Source organism: Loxodonta africana, chromosome 7 (genome assembly GCF_030014295.1).
Source record: "Loxodonta africana isolate mLoxAfr1 chromosome 7, mLoxAfr1.hap2, whole genome shotgun sequence".
Lineage (NCBI taxonomy): Eukaryota > Metazoa > Chordata > Mammalia > Proboscidea > Elephantidae > Loxodonta > Loxodonta africana.
Window position 1 is genome coordinate 23,930,603 of NC_087348.1, and position 22,134 is coordinate 23,952,736.

General features: G+C 36.8%; 1 protein-coding gene and 1 pseudogene across 1 annotated transcript; both read right to left on the reverse strand.

The window, feature by feature from the left end:
• Positions 1–1,051: 1,051 nt before the first annotated feature.
• Positions 1,052–2,706, reverse strand: LOC100671624 (olfactory receptor 5T9-like; annotated as a pseudogene).
• Positions 2,707–12,987: 10,281 nt separating this feature from the next.
• Positions 12,988–13,974, reverse strand: LOC100671341 (olfactory receptor 5T1-like). Its single transcript, XM_003422996.3, has one exon. It carries the CDS (start codon positions 13,972–13,974, stop codon positions 12,988–12,990), a length of 987 nt encoding a protein of 328 aa, XP_003423044.1.
• Between the last annotated feature and the right edge of the window lie 8,160 nt (positions 13,975–22,134).

Sequence of the window (22,134 nt, forward strand, 5' to 3'; positions counted from 1 at the left end):
AGTTCTCTTTGCATTATTGACCAGAAGACATTAGAAATTGAGTCTCTTAAATTTACTGGAGTTTTTCAAACTCACACTTTAGCATTGGTGTCTTAGTCATCTAGTGTTGCTGTAACAGAAATACCACAAGTGGATGGCTTTAACAAAGAGAAATTTATTTCCTCACAGTCTAGTAGCTAGAGGTCCAAATTCAGGCCATCAGCTCCAGGGGAAGGTTTTCTGTCTCTGTTGGCTCTGGAGCAAGCTCCTTCTCATCAATCTTCCCCTGGACTAGGAGCTTCTCCACACAGGAGCCTCAGGTCTAAAGGATGGTTTCTGCTCCTGGTGGTGCGAGGTGTCCTCCGTTTCTGCTTGCTTCCCTTTCCTTTTATCTCTTATAATATAAAAGGTATTGCAGATCACACCCCAGGGAAATTCCCTTTACATTGGATCAGAGATGTAACCTTAATAAGAACGTTTCTGTTCTGCCCTAATCTTCTTTGACCTAAAATTACAATCACAAAATGGAGGACAACTACACAATAGCGGTAATCACGACATCACCAAGTCGATACATATTTTTGGGGGACACAGTTCAATCCATGACAATTGGTTTTTACAGGAACATTGTTTTGATTGCTATGTTATGATGATTTTATTGTGGTAGGGCCACAGGACAATCTCTGCTGGTAGGAAGAAAGTGCGTTTCATTGAATGAAACATACTTTTTACTCTTAATGACTCATAAAATAAACAAATATTGAAATAAAAACAAATAATTCAAGAGCAGATGGCATAGGCAGGAAACATTTGAGGTGATGTAGGGCCTTTTCCATTCTCTGGATCCTGATCATTGTTGTAAAATATCATTCATGATGACCAGTGCAGGGTTGTTCCTCATGGTTAGAGAACAAAGGCAGGATGAGAAAATAGATTAGAATCATTGAAAGATTGTCCAATGGTGTAATAATTTTTCAGAGTTTGGAACAATCACGTATAGTGGCCACTTGTAGATTATTTTCTTAGCTATATATTCATTTTTACTGAGCCTTAAGTTTACTCTCAATAAATATTTACTGTGTAATCCCTCAGTAGTTTCGGAATGAGTCTCATCAATTTCTGTGATTAGACAATGGCAAAAATGTAATAATGGAATCAACATGATTTTGAGCCAAACAGTGCAGAAAGCATATCCAAAGGCCTAGATGGTTCTCAGTATGTAAGGGCATAAGGAGCTGGTAATCTTTGGGAGGCCCTCCACAGGGATTCCAGAAAGGGAAATCATAGTCCAAGTGTTTGCTGAAGACTTATTATAAACGATGTGAGGAAATGTGAAGTCATGGAGTTCTCAGGACATCATCATTCCGGCAAGTGAAGGTCAAGTAAAACAAACAGTAATCAGGGATATAATCCATCACTGAATGTTTAATATGGGTACATTTGAAAATAGTCCTACAGCCATGTAAATGGGACGGTTTTTCTGTCCTCATAAAATTCTGCCTTGGAAGTTTTACTAACGCTTTGTTTGGAAATATTCTAGGATATACAGACACCGAAAAATAAAAGCAAGACACTTTCTTCCCTAGATTCAAACTTTAGAAATATGAATTGATACTCGACATTCTTTTCAGTTTTACAATGCTACAAATGTGCTTTATTTATGAACCAATTTCTCTGAAACATTTCTTCATTGCTTCTTTTACGTCTTTGTTCCTCAGACTGTAGATAATGGGATTCAGCATGGGAATCACAATGGTGTAGAATACAGACACTATCATGTCATGGTCCAAAGCATAGCTGGAACTTGGTCTCAAGTACATGAAGAGGATTGTTCCATGGTAAATTGATACTCCAGTTAGGTGAGAGCCACAAGTGGAAAACACTTTTCACCTTCCTTCAGCAGAACGCACCTTCAGAATGGCCATAAAAATGAATCCATAAGATGTCAAGACAATCAGGGTAGTGAATATCTCAATAGATCCCACAAAGTAAAAGAGTAGAAGTTGGTTGATGTGAGTGTCAGAGCAGGAGATAGCAAGAAGTGGAGGGATATCACAAAAGACATGTCTAATTTCATTGGATGCACAGAAGGAGAGGCTAAAAGTTGCCACTGTGTGTAAAGTAGCATGTGAAATACCACCAACGTATGACGCAGAGATGAGTGACACACAGACTCGGTGACATGTTAACTGAATAGAGAAGTGGGTTGTAGATTGCTACATAGCGATCATATGCCATTGCTGCCAAGAGAAAGCATTCTGTGGTCCCAAAAGTGACAAAGAGCAGCATTTGTGTTGCACATGCAGTAAATGAAATGGCTTTATTCTCTGCTAGGAAATTGACTAACATTTTTGGGGTGACAACTGAAGAACAGCAGGCATCTAAGAAAGATAACACACTCAGAAAATAGTACATGGGATGGTGGAGTCGGGCATCTGCCATGACTAATAGAACCAGTCTCAAATTTCCCACCAGAGTGAAAACATAGATTGCAAGAAATAGTAAAAGGAGAAAGACTTGCAGCTCTAAATTACCCGTGAAGCCCAGCAATGTAAACATGGTGACTTCAGTGAGGTTCTTCATCTGAAACCTATATGGATCCAGCGTTGGTGACAACACTGACATTTCAGTTCATATTTATAGTTCCTAAATGCAACCAGAATTGCTGGGTGGTGCAAATGATTCATGCATTTGCTTCTAATTGAAAGTTTGATGGTTCATTTCCACACAGAGACACCTCAGAAGAAAGGAATGAGAATCTACTGCCAAATATCAGCCATTGGAAACCTTAAGGAGCATAGTAGTACTCATAAATTTGGAATTGCCTTGAGTTGGAATTGACTAGATGACATTGTACATGCAATATACTGGGAAATGGAGTGCACCCAATTACATCTTCTTGTCTGTTTCCTAGAAGGGCATAATAATATCCTAGGTTATGATGGGACTGGCAGTGACAAAGTAAGTGAGCCCATGTGGAAGCAATTTCCTATATAAAGAAAAGAAAAATGGTTTCATACATTTGTTGGCTAAACTTGTCATGTTAAAAACAAGTAAATAACCAAACATGCCAATTTATGTGGTTCTCAAATTACCACATTAAAATTTGCAAAGAAGAATGAATAGAGGAAATTTTAAATCCAAAATCTTTAGACTTGTAAATACGCACTAATCATTTTAAATTAGCTACAACATACATGAATGCCTTTCCTTAATGTCAACTAAGATAAAATGAGTGCAACAGCATGTATCTCACAAGATTGGATGAAATTTAAAGGAGAAAAGCTTATTAAAAATGACTTAATTTTAAAATGTTCTCAGATGACTAGAAAATAGGTGAAAATAGACATACCTTTCAAGTTGTCTTAGAAGGTAGCTATTTTTATGTAAATCCACAAAGTTTATCTATAATTCATCAGAACACATCTTCAAATATCTTATCATGTATTGTAATTTTGCTTGAATGGTATATTATATTAAAAAATAATAAAGTCATGAAATAATAAATAAATACATATCCGTATATTTTGGGGGCATTACAAAAAATACATTTTTGTTTCAAAAATCCCCCATTTTCTTTTTCTTTCTCTCCCTCCTACCCCTTTCTCTTTTCTCTCTTTCAGACAAAAATATTTAGTGGAGATAGTCAAGGATAAAATAGAAATCAGGTAGATAGGAAGAAGCTCAGTAAAAGTAAATTAAAAAAACGCAAGCAAATTTTGGAAAAAAAAATATGGCAATAGGTAGGGTACTAAAGAAATTCATTGCAAAATCCACTGCAAAATATAACTTGACTAATGAAAACAAAAGAAATGTCAGTTACACTGTGATTATAGCCGTCACTTCATTGATGTTTCTGAGACAACAATGGTGGAAAGTTAAGAGCATTGTATTTGGACTTGATAAACTTTTATCAAAATCTCAGAAACAGCACCTAGTGCCAGTGTGAGCTAGGAAAATTAAAGCTGTCCTTCTTCTTTCTTGTGCTAAAGAATAGATAAGATGGGCAAAATGATTTCAATAAACATTGTTTCACTACATGAATATGGCATTCATGCAGAGTGCTCATTTATGAGACAAGTTAGCACAAGTTTTTAAATTCAAGTTTTGATTATATGTGAAAAGTGCATGTGCTTTTTGTTTATCTAAAAAATAAATAAATGAAAATAAGCCCTCCACATTTTATTTATCTAAAACAAAATAAACAGGGATTTTTCATCAAAGCTTTGAGCAATGAATGAATCCCAAACCACAAGCTAAAATATTTTTCTTTTAGTTATACATGTTTGTTAAATGTTAATATACAGATTAAAATATCATTTTATTGAAATTAAGCCCAATGAATCCTAATAATCTGGACTGTAAAAAAGCAAAAAACAGAAACAAACCCGTTGCCATAGAGTCAGTTCTGATCCATAGCCACCCTGTAGGACAAAGTAGAACTGCCTCATAGGGTTTCCAAGGAGCAGCTGATGGATTCGAACTGCTGACCTTTAGGCTAGCAGCCTGAGCACTTAACTACTATGCTACCAGGCCTCCATATTTCTGTGAAGGATTATAAAAATGCATCTCTGTCACGGTCTTCTGATTTTGGACTTGTCAGTAAAATAATAGTGCTTTTGGCTGAAATTCTCCAAATACTCTTGATGACATAATTTTCAGGCACACTTGATGGTCTGTTCTTGTCCATAGAGCAAGAATGTGGTTTATGAATGTAAGTATGTTTTATACCAAATCAAGATCTGTTAGAGCAATTGCCTACTTCACTATAGAGAGCCGGAGACTTAATAGAGGAAAAAGTAGGAGGTTTAATCACTTCACCCAAGATTCTTCAAACAGGAATTATGGTTACTTTTTTTCAACCTTTAAGGAAATTAGAACTATGTTTATGACAGAACACATGTGTGGTGCAAACCATTAAGGCACTTGGCTGCTAACCTAAAGTTTGGAGGTTGGAGCCTACCCAGGGGCACCTCAGAAGAAGGGCCTGGTAATCTACTTCTGAAAATCAACCATTGAAAACCTTGCGGAACACAGTCACGAGTCAGAGTGGACTACATGACAAATGGTTGGTTGTGTTTATGACTAGTTGATTTCAGTTTAAGAGACTATAGTGGCTAGGAAAACAAAAGTATAGATTCTGAATTCTCTGTTTTTTTTTTTTTTTAACAAAACATGTTCCATCTTGAAGACTAAAAATATATCAGCTCCTCAGCTCTAATAGAGTCATTATCAGAAAACATAAAGTACCCGGTGCCCATCGGAACAGTACTACAAAGACTAGGCTTGAGGCTAAAGAAAGCCGTGATAGCAGCTACCACAGATTAATAAGTGGATTCAAGGGGCTAGGAATTTTGTGCACATGACTGTACATAATCTTCATAGTACCAGGATAGCTAAATAATTTGGTGTTCTTTTATATACGAGGGAAAGAACTAAGGCCCAACTAGACACAACACTTGACCAAGGTCACACAGTAGTTACTATCAGAGCAAGGGTTCACCCCAGATTTTTCTGATCCCAGTCTAAGCTATTTCCACTTGACCATATTGCAATTCCCACTGTGCCAGGTTCTTATTCTGGAATCATCAGCCCCGAGAAATAATGCAAAATAACATCCTCACATATTTGAATTATTTTTTAAAGTAATCCAGCTTAAGTAGACCATGAAATTGAAATACATATACATATATAATGGAAATTACTTCTGATTTACATCTCTGTTGACATAAATATGTATGGAGTCTTTTCTGTTTTCTTTGCTGTGTTCTCAGGAAAGCTTCAGTTTTTAATACAAATCTGAATTAACCAGAATCACCTAATTCAAATTTACTTTCAAACTAGGCATATACTCTAGTTGGAAATTAATGGTTAAACTTCTAAAATATTTTGTAGTGTTGTAAATATTTCCTCTTACCTATGGAACTGAACCTTTCACTCAATTAAAGTACGCTATGATTGTGTTTGGATTCTTATATCCATTTCTGGAACTCTTCCTGTAGTCCACAGCGGATGCACCAAGGAGAGAGAATGCTAACTCTCTTTTGGGACAGAAAAATAACAAGACTTTTTTCTCCCTGTAATAACAAGAGAACTGTTCTGGAACAACAAACTACTTGATAAAAATGATTAAATGAATTGCTGTGGCCTCCTGAAAACTGATGCTTTGCTGGAAAAGTTTATGTTTTAGGATTGGAAAATAAATCTAATGATACCGAATATAGACCTAGTTCTGATGCTAATTAGCTGTGTAGCATTGGTTAAGAAACTAAATTCCCTGCAATTTAGTTCCCTCCTTCTGGGAATATAACCTGCTTAACTCTTTCAAAACTCTGTAAACATGTATATTATCAAAGAATATGAAAGCATAACATATGTCAGAATTTGTAACTGTTTAATAAAAATAACAAAACTTCCCATCTGAACTACGAGGTCTTAGTTTTATAGTTCTATGAGTCATACATGTAAGCTCATTGAAAATTTAATACAAGAGATATTAATAGACATAATTTTACTGTCAACACATGGATAGAAAGTTATAACAGGAGAGACAGGGTTTTATACAGAAAACTTAATATTCTATGTGATAGAATATCAGATATCTGGCAGATATCAAACAGTTTGAGTTGTATAGGATCTTTTCAGGCCATCTTGGGACAGCAGAAACGGGTACAGAGTGAGTGAAGTCCGGACTTTGTGAACATCCAGGCCCTAGTGAAGGCATCACAGGCAGGGAAGCCTGAGCACAAAGAATAAAGAAAGGGCCCTCTGGTGCACCTCCACTCTGATACCGTAAGTCTCAGGAGGAAGCATGTGTTGAGAACAGTGAGGCTCAGACTTTGTGAACAGCCAGGCCCTGGTGAAGTCATCATTGGTGGGGACACACCACAAGTGGGTAGCTTTAACAAAGAGAAAACAAATTCCCTCATAGTCTAGGAGGCTAGTAGTCCAAATTCAGGGTGCCAGTTCCAGGCACAGGCCTTCCTTCTCTGTCAGGTGCCGGAGAAGGATCTTGTCATCAATCTTTCCCTGGTCTAGGAGCTTCTCAGTGCAGGAACTCTGGATGCAAAGAATGTGCTCTGTTTCAGGCTCTAATTTCTTGGTGGTAGAAGGTCCTCCTGTCTCTCTGCTCATTTCTCTCTTTTATATCTCAAAAGAGATTGACTGAAAATACAATCTAATCTTGTAGATTGAGTCCTGCATCATCTACATAATTGCCTCTAATCCTGCTTCATGAACATCATAGAATTAGGATTTATAACATATAGCAAAATCACATGAGATGACAAACTGATGAACAATCACACAAAACTGGGATTCATGGCCTAGCTAAGTTGACACACACTTTTGGAGGAAACAATTCAATCCATAACAAGCGGATTGTAAACGCTGGGCCAGAAAGCCATGTCAGAGAAACCATTTCTCCCCAAAGGAAATTTAGAAAGCAAATCTATTTACAACATCTAAAAGAATAAAAAACCTAGAAATAAATTTAACCAAGGAAGTGAAAGGCTTATACACTGAAAGCTATAAAACATTACCGAAAGAAATTAAAGAAGACCTAAATAAGATATGACAGTTCTCTGCTAATGGATTGAAAAACTTGATATTATTAAAATGAGCTTCTTGCAATTGCCATTGAAATTACAACAGCCTTCTTTGCATAAATGGAAAAAAACACAATCCTCAAATTTACATAGAAGGGCAAAGGACCTGGAATTGCTGAAGCAATCTTGAAGAACGAGACTAAAGCAGGAGGGATAACATGTCCTAATATCATAATATACTAAAATTACAGTAATTAAAACCCTCTGGTACTGGTATAATAATAGAGGTATAAACCAAAGGAATGCAAATGAAAGTCCAGGAATAAATCCACACACCTATGGTCAACTATTCAATGGGGAAGGAAGAGTCTTTGCAAGAAATGGTGCTGGGAAAATTGAATTTCCACATGCAGAAGAATGAAACAGTATCCAGGCCTTATACCACACACAAAAATCAATTCAAAATAGATCAGAGATCTGGGAAAACTAAAATTATTACGAGAAAAGGTGAGAGTGAGGCTTTAGGATGCAGTGTGTCATGGATTGAATTGTGTCCCCCCAAAATATGTGTCAACTTGGCTAGGCCATTAATCCCAGCATTGTATGGTTGTCCTCCATTTTGTGATTCATGTCATTTTCCTATGTGTTACAAATCCTAATCTCTGTCTGTGGTTAATGAGGCAAGATTAGTTTATGTTAAAGAGGATTAGGATGGGATGTAACACCCTTACTCGGGTCACATCCCTGATGCAAGGTAAAGGGAGTTTCCGTGGGGTGTGTTCTGCATCACGTTTTATCTTACAAGAGATGGAAGGAAGTGAGCAGAGAGTGGAGGACCTCAAACCACCAAGAAAGCAGCGCAGGGAGCAGAGCACGTCCTTTGTAGCTGGGGTTCTTGTGCAGACAAGTTCCTAGAGTAGGGGAATACTGATGGCAAAGATATTCTTTCAGAGAAAACAGAGAAAGCCTTTCTCTACACGTGACACCCTGAACTTGGATTTTAACCTTCTAGACTGTGAAAGCATAAAATTCTGGTTGTTCAAGCCATTCACTTGGGGTATTTCTGTTATAGCAGCACTAGATAACTAAGTTAGAATTTGTTACAGGGAGTGAGGTGATGCTCTAACAGATACCTAAAATGTGGAAGCGGTTTTGAAACTGTGAATGTATAGAGAACTCAGAAGGAAGGAGAGCTGTTATAATGGAGACAGAGTGCGAGAAGCAATGGCACAGACTAGCTGTGACAGAGAATTGTCAACAGCAGAAGCAGAAAGCCAGTGTAAGATGGTGCTGAAGCCCACCCATGGAGCGAGAGAGCTGAGTGTCTTAGTGCAGGAAGCTTCCTTGAGGAGTGGGCTGACTCTTGGAATTTATTGGTGGAACTAGGCTTTTTGACCCACTGAAAAAGAATGCTGAGTACCTCTCAGCCAGAGTTTACTGGTGGAGTGGGGTGCATACATTCACTTGTCATTGGTACTACAGAGCTTTGGAACACTTGCTACAGCAGGGCAGAGACACTTGGTGAGGCCTGAGGGGCTGAGAGGCCAAGGAAACAGGAAGCAGAAGCTGAAGAGAAAAGGAACACAAAAAGCGAAGTTGCCCCAGTCTCAAAAGCTTCTGGCATCTCAGAGGGTGGAACCATGACCTCTGGTGTTACTAAGGGTGGAATCAACCCTCAGGTGGACTAGGAGAATAGTGCACCTAAAGCCTAGGGAGCAGAGTTGCCATCCTAGTAGGCCTGGAAGGTGGAGCTGAAGCCCAGGATCGAGGTGCCTCCACTAAGAATCCAGACAGTGTGGTCAATACTTAGAGTCTGGAGGGCAGGGCCATTGCCTAAACAGTTTCAGAGAACAGAGAATTATTTTCAAAGCCTTGAGTGCTAATGTAATATGTTCTGCTAACTTGCTTGATGTCTCTTATCCCTTCTTTCCCTCCAATTACTTCCATTTGTAATGGAAATCTCTAGTTTGTACCTGTTCCACCGTTGCACTTTGGAAGCTAATAAATTGTATTATAGATTTTACAGTTGGGGAAGAATTTTTGAATTTTGGACTTGAAGATGATTTAAGACATTTGCTATGATATGACGAGGTAATGTGTTTTCAATGTGGCAAGGTCATAAATTTCGTGGAGCCAAAGAGTGTAGTGTCATGGATTAAGCTATGTCTACCAAAAATATGTGTCAACTTGGTTAGGCCATGATTTCCAGTATTGTGTGGTTATCCTCCATTTTGTGATTGATGTAATATTCCTGTATGTTGTAAATCCTTATCTTTGCCTATGGTTAATGAGGCAAGATTAAATTATGTTAAAGAGGATTAGGGTGGGCTGTAACACCCTTACTCAGGTCACATCCCTGATGCAGTGTAAAGGGAGATTCCCTAGTGTGTGGCTTGCACCACCTTTTATCTCACAAGAGATGAAAGGGAAGCAAGCAGACAGTGGTGGACCTCATACCACAAAGAAAGCAATGCCAGGGAGAGAGGGTGGTCTGTGCAGCCAGGGTTCCTGCCCAGAGAAGCCCCTAGACAAAGGGAAGATTGATGGCAAGGACCTTCCTCCAGAGCCGAGAGAGAGAAAGACTTCCCCTAGATCTGGCACCCTGAAGTTGAACTTCTAGCCTTCTAGACTCTGGGAAATTATCGAAAAATATCATTAGTATCACACACAAGTAAAATGTCACTGAAAATTATTAAAAGTAACTTCAACATTTTATAGACAGGGCGACAGCAGAAATTCAAACTGGATTCAGAAGATGATGTGGGACCAGGAGTATCACTGCTGATATCAGATGGATCCAAGTTGAAAGCAGAGAATACCAGAAAGATGTTTACCTGTGTTTTATTGGCTCTGCAAAGCCATTGGACTGTGTGGATCATAATGAATTATGGATAACATTGTGAGGAATGGGAATTATAGAACACTTAATTGTACTCATGATGACCCTGTAAGTAAGTCAAGAGGCAATCATTCAAACAGAACAAGGGGATACTGCTTAGTTTAAAGTCAGGAAAGGTATGCACCAGGTTTATATGCTTTCAGTATACCTATTCCATCTGTATCCTAAGCAAATAATCTGAAAAACTGGTTTACATGAAGAAGAATGGGCAACAGGTTTGGAGGAAGTCTCATTAACAACCTGTGTTATGCAGATGACAAAATCTTCCTTGCTGAAGGTGAAGAGGACTTGAAGCACTTATTTGTGATCAAAGGCCACAGCCTTCAGCATGGATTACACCTCAACTGAAAGAAAACAAAAATCCTCACAACTGGCAAATAAGCAATACCATGATAAAAGGAAAAAAGATTGAAGTTGTCAAAGGAAGATGAACCATGATTAAGGAAGACCGAAGAAGAATGGAAGCTTTTAAATTGTGGAGCTGGCAAAGAATATTGAATGTATCATGAATTGCCAAAGAAAGAACAAATTTGTCTTGGAAGTACAATCAGAATGCTCCTTAGAAGCAAGAAAGGTGAGACTACATCTCACCTACTTTGGACATGTTATCAGAAGGCATCAATCCCTGGATAAGGCTATCATTCTTGGTAAAGTAGAGGGTCAGCCAAAAAGAGGAAGGCTCTCAGTGAGATGGACTGACACAGTGGCTGCAACAAGGGGCTTAAACCTAACAAATGTTGTGATGATAACACAGGACGGGGCAGTGTTTCAATCCTTTGTACATAGAGTCACTAAGAGTCAAAATCAACTCGATGGCAAGTAACAACAACAGACTGAGAGAATAAACTTCTCTTTGTGAAAGGCATCCGCTTGTGGTATTTCTGTTAAAGCAGCACTAGATAACTAAGACATAGCGTTTAACAATAGATCATCAGATACGATTAAAAAAAAAAAAACTGGAACGGCAAAATCTAAATAGATATACGGGACCTCATAAAAATTAAATATTTTTGTACATCAAAGGTCTTTATCTACAAACTAAAAAAGATAACCTACAAATTTGGAGAAAATTTTAGGGAACTTTTTTTTTTTAATATCAGATAAGGGCCTAATATCCAAAATACATACAGAACTCCTGCAACTTAACAACCAAAAGAAACCAAGCCTGTGCATCACCCCCACCAAAAAAAAAAAAAAATTGGGGCAAAGGACTTGCGTAGACAGTTCACCAAAGAGGGTATTCAAATTTCCAGAAGGGACATGAAAATAATATCATTAGTCACTGTAGTTGTTGTTCCGTATCATTGAGTCAGTTCTGTCTCATAGCAACCCTATGTACAACAAAACAAAACGTTGCCAAGTCCTGCTTTGTTCTATTGTACATAGTGTTGCTATGAGTCAGAACCAGCTCTCTGGCATCTAACAATAGCAAAAAAGAATTTTAGTGGCACCAGAGGTGAGATAGACGGAAAAAGGGGAATTTTTCATATGGGAGGCATTGAATTTCTATTAATGGTGGTGGAATATTTTGGAAAAAGAGAACAATAATGGTTGTACAACTTGAAACGTGCAATCAAAGTTCTGGAATTGTAAATGTGGAATTTGTATTGGTGAACGCTTTGGTGGGTATATTAACAGCACAATAATAATAAAACTAAAATGACGCACTTTGGACTCCTGACCTCTGAACTGTAAGATAAGACTATGTCATTAACAAAATGAATAGATAAATAAATAAAACATAAGAATGGCATTTTGCAGTAGATTTGCCCAATTCAATACACTGATTTCTTTACTGTTGCATCCTTGTACACTGATTACTGACACAAGTAGAATGAAATCCTTCACAACGTCAATTTCTTCATCATTCATCATGGTACTGTTTTTGGAGCAACCACACGTAGTAGCCAGTGGTAGATTATTCTCTAAGCTATGTATTTGTTTTTACTGAGTCTGAGGTATACTCTAAATAAATATTACCACCTAGACTCTCCGGAATTTCAGAATGAGTCCAATCAATTTTGTGATTGGACAACAGCAAAGGAAAACTATAATAATGGAATCAATGTTTCTGGTGCTGCACCTAACAGTGCAGAAGGCATACACAAGGCCTAGATGGATGTGACTGTGTGAAAGAATAAGGGGATAGTAATCTTTAAGAAGTCCTTCAGAGGGATTCCAGAATGGGAAATGAACTTCCAAATGTTTCCTGAAGACTTACTTTAAACAGTGTGAGAATGTGTGGAGTCATAGAGTTCCCAAGACATCATCTTTATGCTAAGCAAAAGCAAGTTAAACAAAAACTAATCATAGTCACATAAAAGCACCAATGAAAGTTTAATGTCAGTAAATTTGAAAATAATCCTATAGGCATATAGATGATACAACCGATCTGCACTTGTAAACTTCTGCCTTTGAAGGTTGATTAATGCATTATTTGAAAAAAAATTCTAGAACAAGAAAAATATTCCCTTTTAAATAAAAGCAAGACATTTTCTTCTCTAGGTTCAAACCATAGAACTATGGACTGACACCCAACTTTCTTTTCAGTTTCCTAATGTGCTAAAAATGTGCTTTATTTACGAACCAATTCCTCTGAAACAATTTTTTCATTGCTTTTTTTACATCTTTGTTCCTCAAACTGTAGATGATGGGATTCAGCATGGGAATCACAATGGTGTAAAATGTAGACACTATCATGTCATGGTCCAAAGCATAGCTGGAATTAGGCCTCGCATACATGAAGAGGATTGTTCCATGGTAAATGGATACTCCTGTTAGGTGAGAGCCACAAGTGGAAAACACTTTTTGCCTCCCTTCAGCAGACTTCATCTTCAGAATGACCATAAAAATGAAACCATAAGAGAACAATACGATCAGGATATTGCATAACTCAAGCGAACCCACCAAGTAGAAGAGCAGAAGCTGGTTGATGTGAGTGTCAGAGCAAGAGATAGCAAGGAGTGGAGGGATATCACAAAAGACATGTCTAATTTCATTGGATGCACAGAAGGAGAGGCTAAAAGTTGCTACGGTGTGTAAAGTAGCATTTAAAAAACCACCAACATATGAAGTAGTGATGAGTGGCACGTAGACTCTGGGTGACATGTTAACTGAATATGAAAGTGGCTTGTAGATTGCTACATAGCGATCGTATGCCATTGCTGCCAAGAGAAAGCATTCTGTGGTCCCAAATGTAACAAAGAGCAGCATCTGTGTTGCACATGCAGTAAATGAAATGGCTTTATTCTCTGCCAGGAAATTGACTAACATTTTTGGGGTGACAACTGAAGAATAGCAGGCATCTAAGAAAGATAACACACTCAGAAAATAGTACATGGGGTTGTGGAGATGAGAATCTACCACGACTAGTAAAACCAGTCCCAAATTTGCCACCAGAGTGAAAACATAGATTCCTAGAAATAGTACAAAGAGAAAGACTTGCAGCTCAAAATCATTCGTGAAGCCCAGCAATATAAACATGGTGACTTCAGTGACGTTCTTCAACTGAAACCTGTAGGGATCCAGTCCTGATGAAGACCCTGACATTTCAGTTGATACTAGAAAGTCATAAATGGCGATATCTTGATATCCTGTGAAAACAGAGTGGACTCAATTACATTCTCATCTTTTTTTCCTTTAGAATGGGGTAATAACATACTAGGCAGCAATGGGTTGTTTTCATTAACTGCTTTTGAATTGGCTTCCAACTCAACTGGACTGAACCTTGCTTCCTGAAAGTGAAGAGGACTTGAAGCACTTACTGGTGATCAAGGACCACAGCCTTCAGTATGGATTACACCTCAACTTAAGAAAAACAAATATCCTCATGACTGGACCAATAAGCAACATCATGACAAAGGGAGAAAAGATGGAAGTTGTCAAAGTGGTTTGTAGATGGCTACTTTGCAATCATATGCCATTGCCACCAAGAGAAATGCACAAAGGGATCAGAGCATTGTAATGTACAGAGTTTTCTTTGGCTAATTTTCAGAAGTTGATCACCAGGCCTTCGTTCCTAATAGAAATAAAAATTCCTGGGTCATCTTAATTTGCAAGCTTCACTGAAATCTATTCAGTATCATAGCAAAATGTAAGCTTCCACTGACAAATGGAAATCTCACCTGGCATTCCAGCACAGTAGGTGAGAATTCTACCACTGAACCACTTCGCTCCTCTAGAAAGGTGATAGGCAGTGACAACGTAGTTGGGCTCATGTGGATACAACTTCCTGGATAAACATAAGAAAGAAATGGTTTCATTTCTTGGTTAGTTAAACTTGTCATGTTAAAAGAAACAAACAAAAAATTTGCCAATTTATATAAAATTTTATATTTTTGAGACCCACATAAATTAGACCAATGAATAGAGAAATTTCAAAATCCAGAAACAATAGAATTGAAAGTACACACTGATACACTAGTCCAGAATTTACTGCAGTGTGCATGAGCACCTTTCCTTAATGTCCTCGCTTGTCAAATGAGAACAACAGCGCTAACCACATACTAGACTGGATTGAATTGAAATGAGGAAAACTGTGTGAAAATGATTTAATTTTAAAATATTCTCAAACGAGTAGAGAACAGGATAATTTAGACTTACATTTCAAGTTGTCTTAGAAGGCAGCCTTCAATGGTCCAATCATTTTATGTGCTCTTTTCATTACCCCATTCCGTTGACATTTTTAGAACAGTGGTGAGCAGGGTATCAGGTGGTATTCTGGAGATAAATGCACCTTGTATGCAGAGAAAAACAGGGTATTAACTTTTTTTATGTTTCTTCTTTTTAAAAAAAAAAATTATTAAGTTGTCTGTTTTACCTTTTCAGCTTATTATATCATTATTACTGTTTTTCAATGTTTAACTTAATGACAATTTTAAGATGGTTCTCTATTCCTAAGAAGCTCTGTTGAGTAGTGGTTAAGTGCTTGTCTGTTAACCTAAAGGTCAGCGGTTCAAATCCACCAACCACTGCTAAGGAGAAAGACGTGACAGGCTGCTTCTGCAAATACTACAGCCTACGGGGCAGTTCGACGCTGTCCTATAGGGTCATTATAGCGTCACTATGAGTCGGAATCAACTCGTCTGCAATGCATTTGGTATTTGTTTTTTTCTCTGTTTGTATGATCATTGGCCCTGCAAGTCCTTGGGTGGATTTGAGATATATATTCTGACCCAAAGAAACCATTTCTTTAATATGTTGTTGTTTCTTATGGAGTCCTGGAATAAGTATGATATAAATATCACCCAAATTTACTAATGAAGCTGCTTAATATAACTTTTCCTAAAAGAATAAAATCACTGTTTTTCCACAAAGTAGTATTTGGTTATTTTTTATTTATTTCCTCTATGCCATGAAACCGTTTCTCATTTAGTGGAGTACGAATAAAGAAAAGTGCATAAACAAACAACAACAACAAAAAGTAGAAGAAAGTATCCAAGAGGCACCTGTGTATCAGTTGAAAGCCTCACTGATTAAAACACAATTAAACACTGAATTCACCTTATTTAGGAGTGAGATTTCGGGACTTTCATTTTTTCTTCATTGTGTCACAGACTGATGTGTTTTATCCCTTAGGTATTTGGCATCTGCATTTTCCAGCATTTAAGGGAGTGAAAATGACCATCCATCAGTCACTTGGCCTTACTTTGGTGGCTTCTTTGTTGCTACAATGCTGGAAGCTGTGCCACGAGTATTTCAAATACCAACAGGATCACCTTTGGAGGATGGGTTTGAGAGGAGCTTCCAGACTAAGACAGACTAGGAAGAAAGGCCCAGAGATCGACTTACAAAAATTAGCTGATGAAAACCCTTTGGATCCTAACAGAATATTGTCCAATATAGTTCTAAAGATAAGCCACCAAGTTTGGACCAAGCCAAAGCAAACACGTTGCCCTCTAGTGGATTCCAACTCATAACGACTTCATTGGACAGAGCAGAACTGCCCCACAGCTTTCCAAGGCTATAAAACCCTGGGGGTGTAGTGGTTAAGTGCTAAGGCTGTTAACAAAAGGGTCAGCAGTTCAAATCTGCCAGGCGCTCCTTGGAAACTCTATGGGGCAGTTCTTCTCTGTCCTATAGGGTCGCTATGAATCGGTATTGACTTGACAGCACTGGGTTTTGTTGTGTTCTAATCTTTATGGAAGCCGACTCTCCCACCTGTCTCTGGCAGAGCAGCTGGTGAGTTCAAACTGCTGACCTTTTGGTTAGCAGCTCAGCACATAACATTTGCTCTACCGGAACTCCCCAAGGTTGGAAAAAAAAAGAAATTTTTTTTTTTTTAGGGCACTCAAAAAACATGATGGCCACAGCAGTGGACTGGACCATACACATAGTCATGAAGCCAGTGCAGCACCAAACAAGATTTTGTAATTTTTGAAAATGGAGTTACCATTAATTGGAACTGATTTGAGGGCAACTAACAACAACAATGAGAAGTGAAAAATCTATCACATGTAGAGTGGAACTTCACTCAGTGTTCTACAGATGATTCATATTCATCCTCTGCCACTTGCTACAGTTTTGTCTTATTCAGATGTCATTTTAAAAGAAAAGAACAAGCTAATCTGGAAGGAGAGGAAAGTACATGTCTTTGTTTTCCCTAAAATGTTTTCACAGATCCATGAGGGAGATTTGTCTAATACCTAGAATAAGTGGCTTCCTAAATGTTGGGATACAGAGCAAAAAATGGTCATTTGATCCTTAAGGAACTCTAGTATAAAAAACATAATTAAATTAAATTGCTAGTTCTGTGTAAATTCAGGTAATTTGTGTATAACTCTTGGGAATACCTACACAAATACCTTATTAGAATAACTTCTACTTGTATTTTAATAATTATATTATTAAGATAATTGATATAAAGGCATCATATAATTAATATTTGTCAAATAATAAAATACACATTAATGTATTCTTTGGAATTCACAAAAATTTCATTTCTGTTAAGAAAATCCTCCATCCTCTTTCTTTCACACATGAGTATGAGATAAAACAGCAGTGACAGAAAGTTAAGAACGTTATATTTGGACTTGAAAAACCTCTATTAAAATCTCAGAAATAGCACCTAGTGGCAGTGTGAGCTTGGAACAGTAATATCATCTGTACCAAAAAATAGGTAGGATTGACAAAATATTTCAGACACATGTTGTTCAACTACATGGACAAGGTATTCATGCAGAGTGTTTATGTGAGGCATTAAAATATTTTATTAAATAAAATTTTTGAATATATGTGAAAAATGCACACAGTTTAAATGTAACTTCTAAATTTTAGGTGTGTAAAACACAATAGAGTTACAAAATCACTTTTTTATCAAAACATTGAACACTGACTGAACCCCAAACCAGAAGCTAAAGTATCTGCCTTAATCATGTTTGTTATATAACGCACATACACGCACCCTCACAAACACACACACACAAAGTTGTCATTGAGTTGATTCCAACTCACACCAACCGTATAGGACAGAGCAAAGCTGCCACATAGAGTTTCCTAGGCTGTAATCTTTACTGAAGCAGACTGCTTCATCTTTCCCCCATGGGGCAACTAGTGGGTTCAAACAACCAACCTTTTGGTTAGCAGTCAAGTGCTTAACCGCTGTACCACCAGGGAGCTTTTATGACACTAAATGTGTATTAAAATACCATTCTGATGGAGTTGCACTCAATGAACCCTAAGATTCTATGCTGTAAAGGATCATGAAAAAAATGCATCTGTATTAGTACATGCTGCCCTTGGGCTTGTCGCTGAAACGATAGTGTGTTTTGCCTAAATTCTCCTGATACTCTTGCTGATATAATTTTCAGGCACCCTTGATGGCTCTGATATTTCCTGCAGAGCGAGAATATCAGTTAAGAAAGAAATGATATTTTATACCATATCAGCTTCTATGAGAGCAATTCTCTACTTTGATCCAGGGAACCGGAAACTCGGCAGAGGAAAAAGTATGGGCTTTAACTACTGCTTCCAAGTTTCTTCAAACAGGCACTTCTGTTAACAAAGCTTAAAGGAAATGAAAACTGGTGGTGTGTACAACTAGTTGATTTCACATGAACAGGAGATAGAGACTAGAAAGACAAAATCAAATACCCTGAAATATTTAACAAAACATGAACCCTCTAGAAGAGTAAAATAAGATTAATTCCTCAATTCTTATACACTCAGAAAATGTAAATTATGACATGTGAATGAGAACAATATTTCAAAGACTAAGGTTGAGAAAAAAGCTATGACACCAGCAACCATATATTAATAAGTGAATCGAAACCTAAAAAAAAAAAGAGGCAAAAAACATCCTGCTGCTGTCAAGTCAATTCTGACTCATAGGGAATATATAGGACAGAGTAAAATGGTCCCATTGTGTTTCCAGGAGAATATGGTGGTTTCGAACTGCTCATCTTTTGGTTAGCAGCCAAACTCAATCATTCTGCTACCAGGGCTCCAAACAGACCCTAGGGGTTAGGAATTTTGTGTACATTATCATACGTAATCTACAGAGCAAATTTATAACTATCTAATTTAGTGTCCTTTTACGGATGAGAGAATTGAGGCCACCTAGAAGTCAAGCAGATAGTTACTAGTAGAGCGAGAATTCAGGCTCACATTTCTCTGATTCCATAATCTAAAGTATTTCCATTTGACCATTTTGCAATTCCATTATATCATGCCATAATTCTGAAATCAACGTTCCCTAGAAAAATGAAAAATAATATCTTCACATATTTAAATTCCTTTTTTTATATTCATCCAGTTTAAACAGACCATGAAATTAAAAAAAAAAAAAGTCTATAATGGCTTCATTAGTAAAATAAAATTAAAATTAATATTTAATTCTCCAAGAGGAAGCAATTATGATCCTAAAGTAGTATATACTCAAATGCAGGTTGAAATCTCATTTGCTCTTCATTTCATAATTTCCTTGATTTTTAAATATACCTTAATAACTGTACTGTTCCTATTCTGATCATCATCCATCAAGAAAATTAAAACAAATTTCTGATTTACACATCTATTGATCTAAATATGGAAGGAGTCCTTTCTGCTTTCTTTGTTATGTTCTCAGGAAGATGTGTGATACAATTTCTAATATAAGACCGAATTAACTAGAATCACTTATTTCAGATTTAAACTTTAAGTTGTATATTCTAGTGTGAGGTTCAAGGTTCTCATTTCTAAAATATTTTTCAGGTGATGAAAAGCTTTTCTTCTTACCTGTGGAAATGAACTGTTCACTCAAAGTTCACTATGACTATTATGTGTATGGATTTTTATATAAGCTTCTTAATGGCTTCTTGTAGGCCATAGAGAATTCCCAAGGAGAAAAGACATTAACTCTCTTCTAGAACAGAAAGCAACCAGATTTTTTTTTTTTTTTCCTTTCAGTGAACAAGCAAATGGTTCTGGCACAATAAACTGCATGATAAAAATAATAAAATGAATCATGTTGGCCTCTTAAAAAAGATGCCTCAATGGAAAAGCTTATAACATAAGATTGAAAATCTAATGCTGCAGAACATTGTTCTTGCTCTGATGCTAATTAACTATTAATATTGGGTTAAAAAATCAAATTCCCTAAAATCCAGTTTCTTTTTCCCGGTAGTATAACCTGTTTAATATTCTGTAAATACATATAGAGAGATAATATGAAGTAATAACATGTTAGAAGTTATAATAGCTTAATAAAAATAACTATACTCCTCATCTTAGTTATAAGGTGCTAGGCATCAAATTGGTATGAGAGATAGATGTAAGGTCATTGAGAGTTTAGGCCAGGAGAGATGGGACAATATATAGACAACTCTAATTTATTTATTTTTTTATTGTTCTATGGGACAGAACACTAGAATACTAGAAGTATTGCAGAGTTAAAGGTCAAACTTTGAGTTGTACAGGGTCTTTTCCTGTCTTGAAAATTCTTTATACAAATATAAAGAGATATACCTAAGAAATTTAAGAATATACTTAATATGTTCTTAGGGAATTCTTGGAAACATTGTAAAAAACACATGGTTGTCTAGGCTAAATAGAAAAAGATGCTAAGTAGATAGTAAATGTTGGTCATGGAATCTGAGTTGAAAGAAAGAGGGGAAGAAAGGAAAGAAGGAAGGTAGGAAGACAGAAAGGAAGGAAGGAAGGTACACTGATACTGGTAGGTGCCCAGTCGGGATCAATCAATGTATTAACTAAATGCAATACCAAATTGACCTATAAATATAAAGTAATTTTAATTAAAATAAAATATTTTTGCAGATCTTAACAAACTTATTCCACAATTTATACAGAAAAAGCAAAAGAACTAAAATAATAAAAATAATTTCAAAAAAGGAGAATAGCATTTGAAGATTTACCTAATCTAATTTTAGGACTTACCTTAAGCCAAAATAATCAAGACAGTGTGGTATTGGTTAAAAAATAGTGGCCTACATCAATGAAACAGAACACACATATATGGCCAACAGATTTTTGCCAAAGATGCTGAAGAAAATCCATGGAGAAAGTGTATGCTTTTTTAAAAATGGTGCTGAAAGAACTGAACAGCCTTATACCACAAAAAAGGGAATTGGTTAATTCTTTTACCATTTTAAAAATTTGTCTCAGTATGAACCCCTCCCCCCAAAACACGGACAAAGGACTTGATCAGATAATTCACCAAAGAGGATATTCAAATGACCAACAGCACATGAAAATAATACCATTAGCCATTAGAGAAATGTAAATCAAAACCATAATGAAATATCACCTCACTCCCGTTAGAATGGCAATGATGAAAAAAATGTGAAACAAGTATTGATGAGGTTGTGGAGAATTTGAAACCTGCATTCATTGCTGTTGGGAATGTAAAATGGTGCAAACATTGTGTAAAGCAGTTTCACGGTTCCTCAAAAAGTTGAACATAGAATTACCATATGACCAGTAATCCCAATCTTAGGTTTGCACCCAGAAGAAGTGAAGGCAGGAATACAAGCAGAATATTGTACAGCAGTGCTGATTGCAGTACTTTTTATAATGCCCAAATGGTGGAAACAATGAAAATGTCCCTCAACAGATGAACGGATAAACAAATGTGGTATATACACGCAATAGAATATTATACAGCTGTACAAAAGAAATGAAGCTCTGATGCATCCCACAATATGGATGAACCTTGAAAACATTATGCTGAGTAAAATAAGTCAGTCACCAAAGGACAAATACTGGATGATCTCACTTATATAAAAAAGTAAATATATATGGACACCAAAAATTATTAATGGTACCGGAAGTGAGAGGGAGGGAAAATGGGGAGTTTTTGTATGGGGGACATTGAGTTTATGTTAATGGTCGTGGAGTATTTTGGAAAAAGAAATAATGGCTGCACAATATGAAAAATGTAATCAACGTCATTGAATTGAAAATGTGGAAGTTGTATGGGCAAGTGTTTTGGTGGGTATATTTTCTGCACACACACACACACACAAAAAGACCCACCACACTGTGGACTTCTGTCCTCCAAAACTGTAAGATGATATTATATTGTTTAAAAAAAAAAAAACTTAAAAAGGCCTTTTGTCACAGATTTGCTCAGCGCAATGCACTGTTTGATTTCTTGACTGTTGCATCCGTGGACAATGACTGTTGATATAAATAAACATGTGTATCAAATTTGGTACCAGTAGAGTGGGGTGCTGCTCTAACAGATAACTAAAATCTGGAAGTGGTTTTGAATCT

Coding starts and splice junctions, on each gene's coding strand:
- LOC100671341 (XM_003422996.3), bottom strand. CDS start 13,974: ATGTCAGGGTCTTCATCAGGACTGGATCCCTACAGGTTTCAGTTGAAG.